The following is a 1,992-nucleotide window of genomic DNA, read 5'->3' as shown; positions in this document are numbered from 1 at the left end:
TTTAATCAAAGCGGGAGGGAAGGGGGGCGAGCGCGGCGGCCGGGAGCAGAGGCAGGGAAACTCCGCTCCCTCCGGGACCGTCTCTCCGGGTGTCGGCAGCGTCCCCCAGGGCTGTGTCCCCGGCCCGGGGGTCCGCCGGGTGGGTGGGAAGGGGAGAGTGGGGCCGGACCACGGCCCGGTGCGGGACAAGTGCCGCCCTTTAACCCCTTCCTCGCCTTAACGGGAGAGCCGACTAACTGCAGAGCGAGGTGGGGGGCGGCAAGAGGCGTCTGCCTCTTCCCCGAGACCAGCCCCCTCAAAGCACCTGCCGGGGGTCGCCAGGCCCAGCAGTTCCCGTGCTGTGCTTACCCCCGTTAAACTTCCCCGGCACCGCCTTTTCTCAGGGCCGAGGGCAGCGGGAGCCCACTGGGGCCGGTGTCCCTTCCGATCCAGCTCGGGGGGCCAGTCCCTGTCTGTCCCGCTGGACAGGGGAGGCCAGCAGGGGCCAGGTGGGAGAGGTCCCCGCCCTGATCCCCCCGGCGTGCCCACAGGTGGGTGTGGGGCTCCTCCGGGCCGCTTCCCCCCCCCTTCCCGCTCCAGGCCCGCGGAGCATCCCCGGCCGCAGGGCGCGGGCGGCCGCGGCTCCCGCCGCCCCGTCGGGGGCACAGGGGGGCGAGGGGAGCACAGGGGCCCTCGCCCGGCTCCTCGGGGCGGCTCGGGAGCCCCGCGGAGGAGCTGGCGCCCACCACCGCGGTGTCGAGGCGGGCTCCGTCCCACTCCCATCCCCCCCCGCCCTCCCCGAGGCCTGCGCGCGTCTCTGGCTGAGCCGCCAGTGGATGTCGTTGTTCTGTTCCTTGAGCGCGATGTCACTCCTTTAGCATGACCTCAAACGCGGCGGGGGCTGGGACCGCCAGTCATTCTCCGTGCGAGGGCCGGGGCGGGAGGCAGGCGGGACCCAGCCCCGCCGCCAGCCCCACTTTTGTGGTGCCGCCGCCGTCGCGGGCTCCCCTTTCTCCGCGGGGCTGGCCGCGGGGCGGGCGATGCTCCGGGCTCCCTGAGCCGCCGCACCGCGTCCCCGGCCGAGGCGCCCCGCGGAGCGGCGCGGTCGAGCGGCGGCTCCCCGGTGCGCCCCGCGTCCCCCGCCCCGCTGTCCCCGGGCCGCGCGGAGGTCGCGCAGGATGCCGCGGAGGGGAGCGGAGGCGCCGCTGGCCCTGCTGCTGGCGGCGGCGTGGCTGGCGCAGCCCCTGCGCGGCGGCTACCACGGCGTGAGCGTGTTCGCCGTGCAGAGCGCCCAGCCCGACCCCTGCTACGACGAGCACGGGCTGCCCCGCCGCTGCATCCCCGACTTCGTCAACTCGGCCTTCGGGAAGGAGGTGAAGGTGTCCAGCACCTGCGGGAAGCCGCCCTCGCGGTACTGCGTGGTGACGGAGAAGGGCGAGGAGCAGGTCCGCACCTGCCACCTCTGCAACGCCTCCGACCCCAAGCGCGCCCACCCGCCCTCCTTCCTCACCGACCTCAACAACCCGCACAACCTGACCTGCTGGCAGTCCGACAGCTACGTCCAGTACCCCCACAACGTCACCCTCACCCTGTCCCTCGGCAAGAAATTCGAGGTGACCTACGTCAGCCTGCAGTTCTGCTCGCCGCGCCCCGAGTCCATGGCCATCCACAAGTCCATGGACTACGGCAAGACCTGGGTGCCTTTCCAGTTCTACTCCACGCAGTGCCGCAAGATGTACAACAAGCCGAGCCGCGCCGCCATCACGAAGCAGAACGAGCAGGAGGCGGTGTGCACCGACTCGCACACCGACGTGCGGCCCCTCTCCGGCGGCCTCATCGCCTTCAGCACCCTGGACGGCCGCCCCACCGCCCACGACTTCGACAACTCGCCCGTGCTGCAGGACTGGGTGACGGCCACCGACATCAGGGTGACCTTCAGCCGCCTGCACACCTTCAGCGACGAGAGCGAGGACGACTCCGAGCTGGCCCGCGACTCCTACTTCTACGCCGTGT

The 1,992-nt window shown here is 72.4% G+C and overlaps 1 protein-coding gene across 1 annotated transcript in view; it reads left to right on the top strand.

Moving 5' to 3' along the window:
* Positions 1-789: 789 nt before the first annotated feature.
* Positions 790-1,992, top strand: part of LOC119709601 (netrin-1-like) — a 6,251-nt gene continuing 5,048 nt past the window's right edge. Inside the window, exon 1 of the mRNA XM_038157573.1 lies at positions 790-1,988. Coding sequence (XP_038013501.1) covers positions 1,158-1,988 — 831 coding nt within the window. The 5' untranslated portion in view covers positions 790-1,157. The remainder of the gene's footprint in view (positions 1,989-1,992) is intronic.

This window comes from Motacilla alba, chromosome 18 (assembly GCF_015832195.1).
Source record: "Motacilla alba alba isolate MOTALB_02 chromosome 18, Motacilla_alba_V1.0_pri, whole genome shotgun sequence".
In the NCBI taxonomy this organism is placed as follows: domain Eukaryota; kingdom Metazoa; phylum Chordata; class Aves; order Passeriformes; family Motacillidae; genus Motacilla; species Motacilla alba.
The sequence above is the reverse complement of the archived record's forward strand: the minus strand, read 5'-3'. Positions and strand labels throughout refer to the sequence as shown.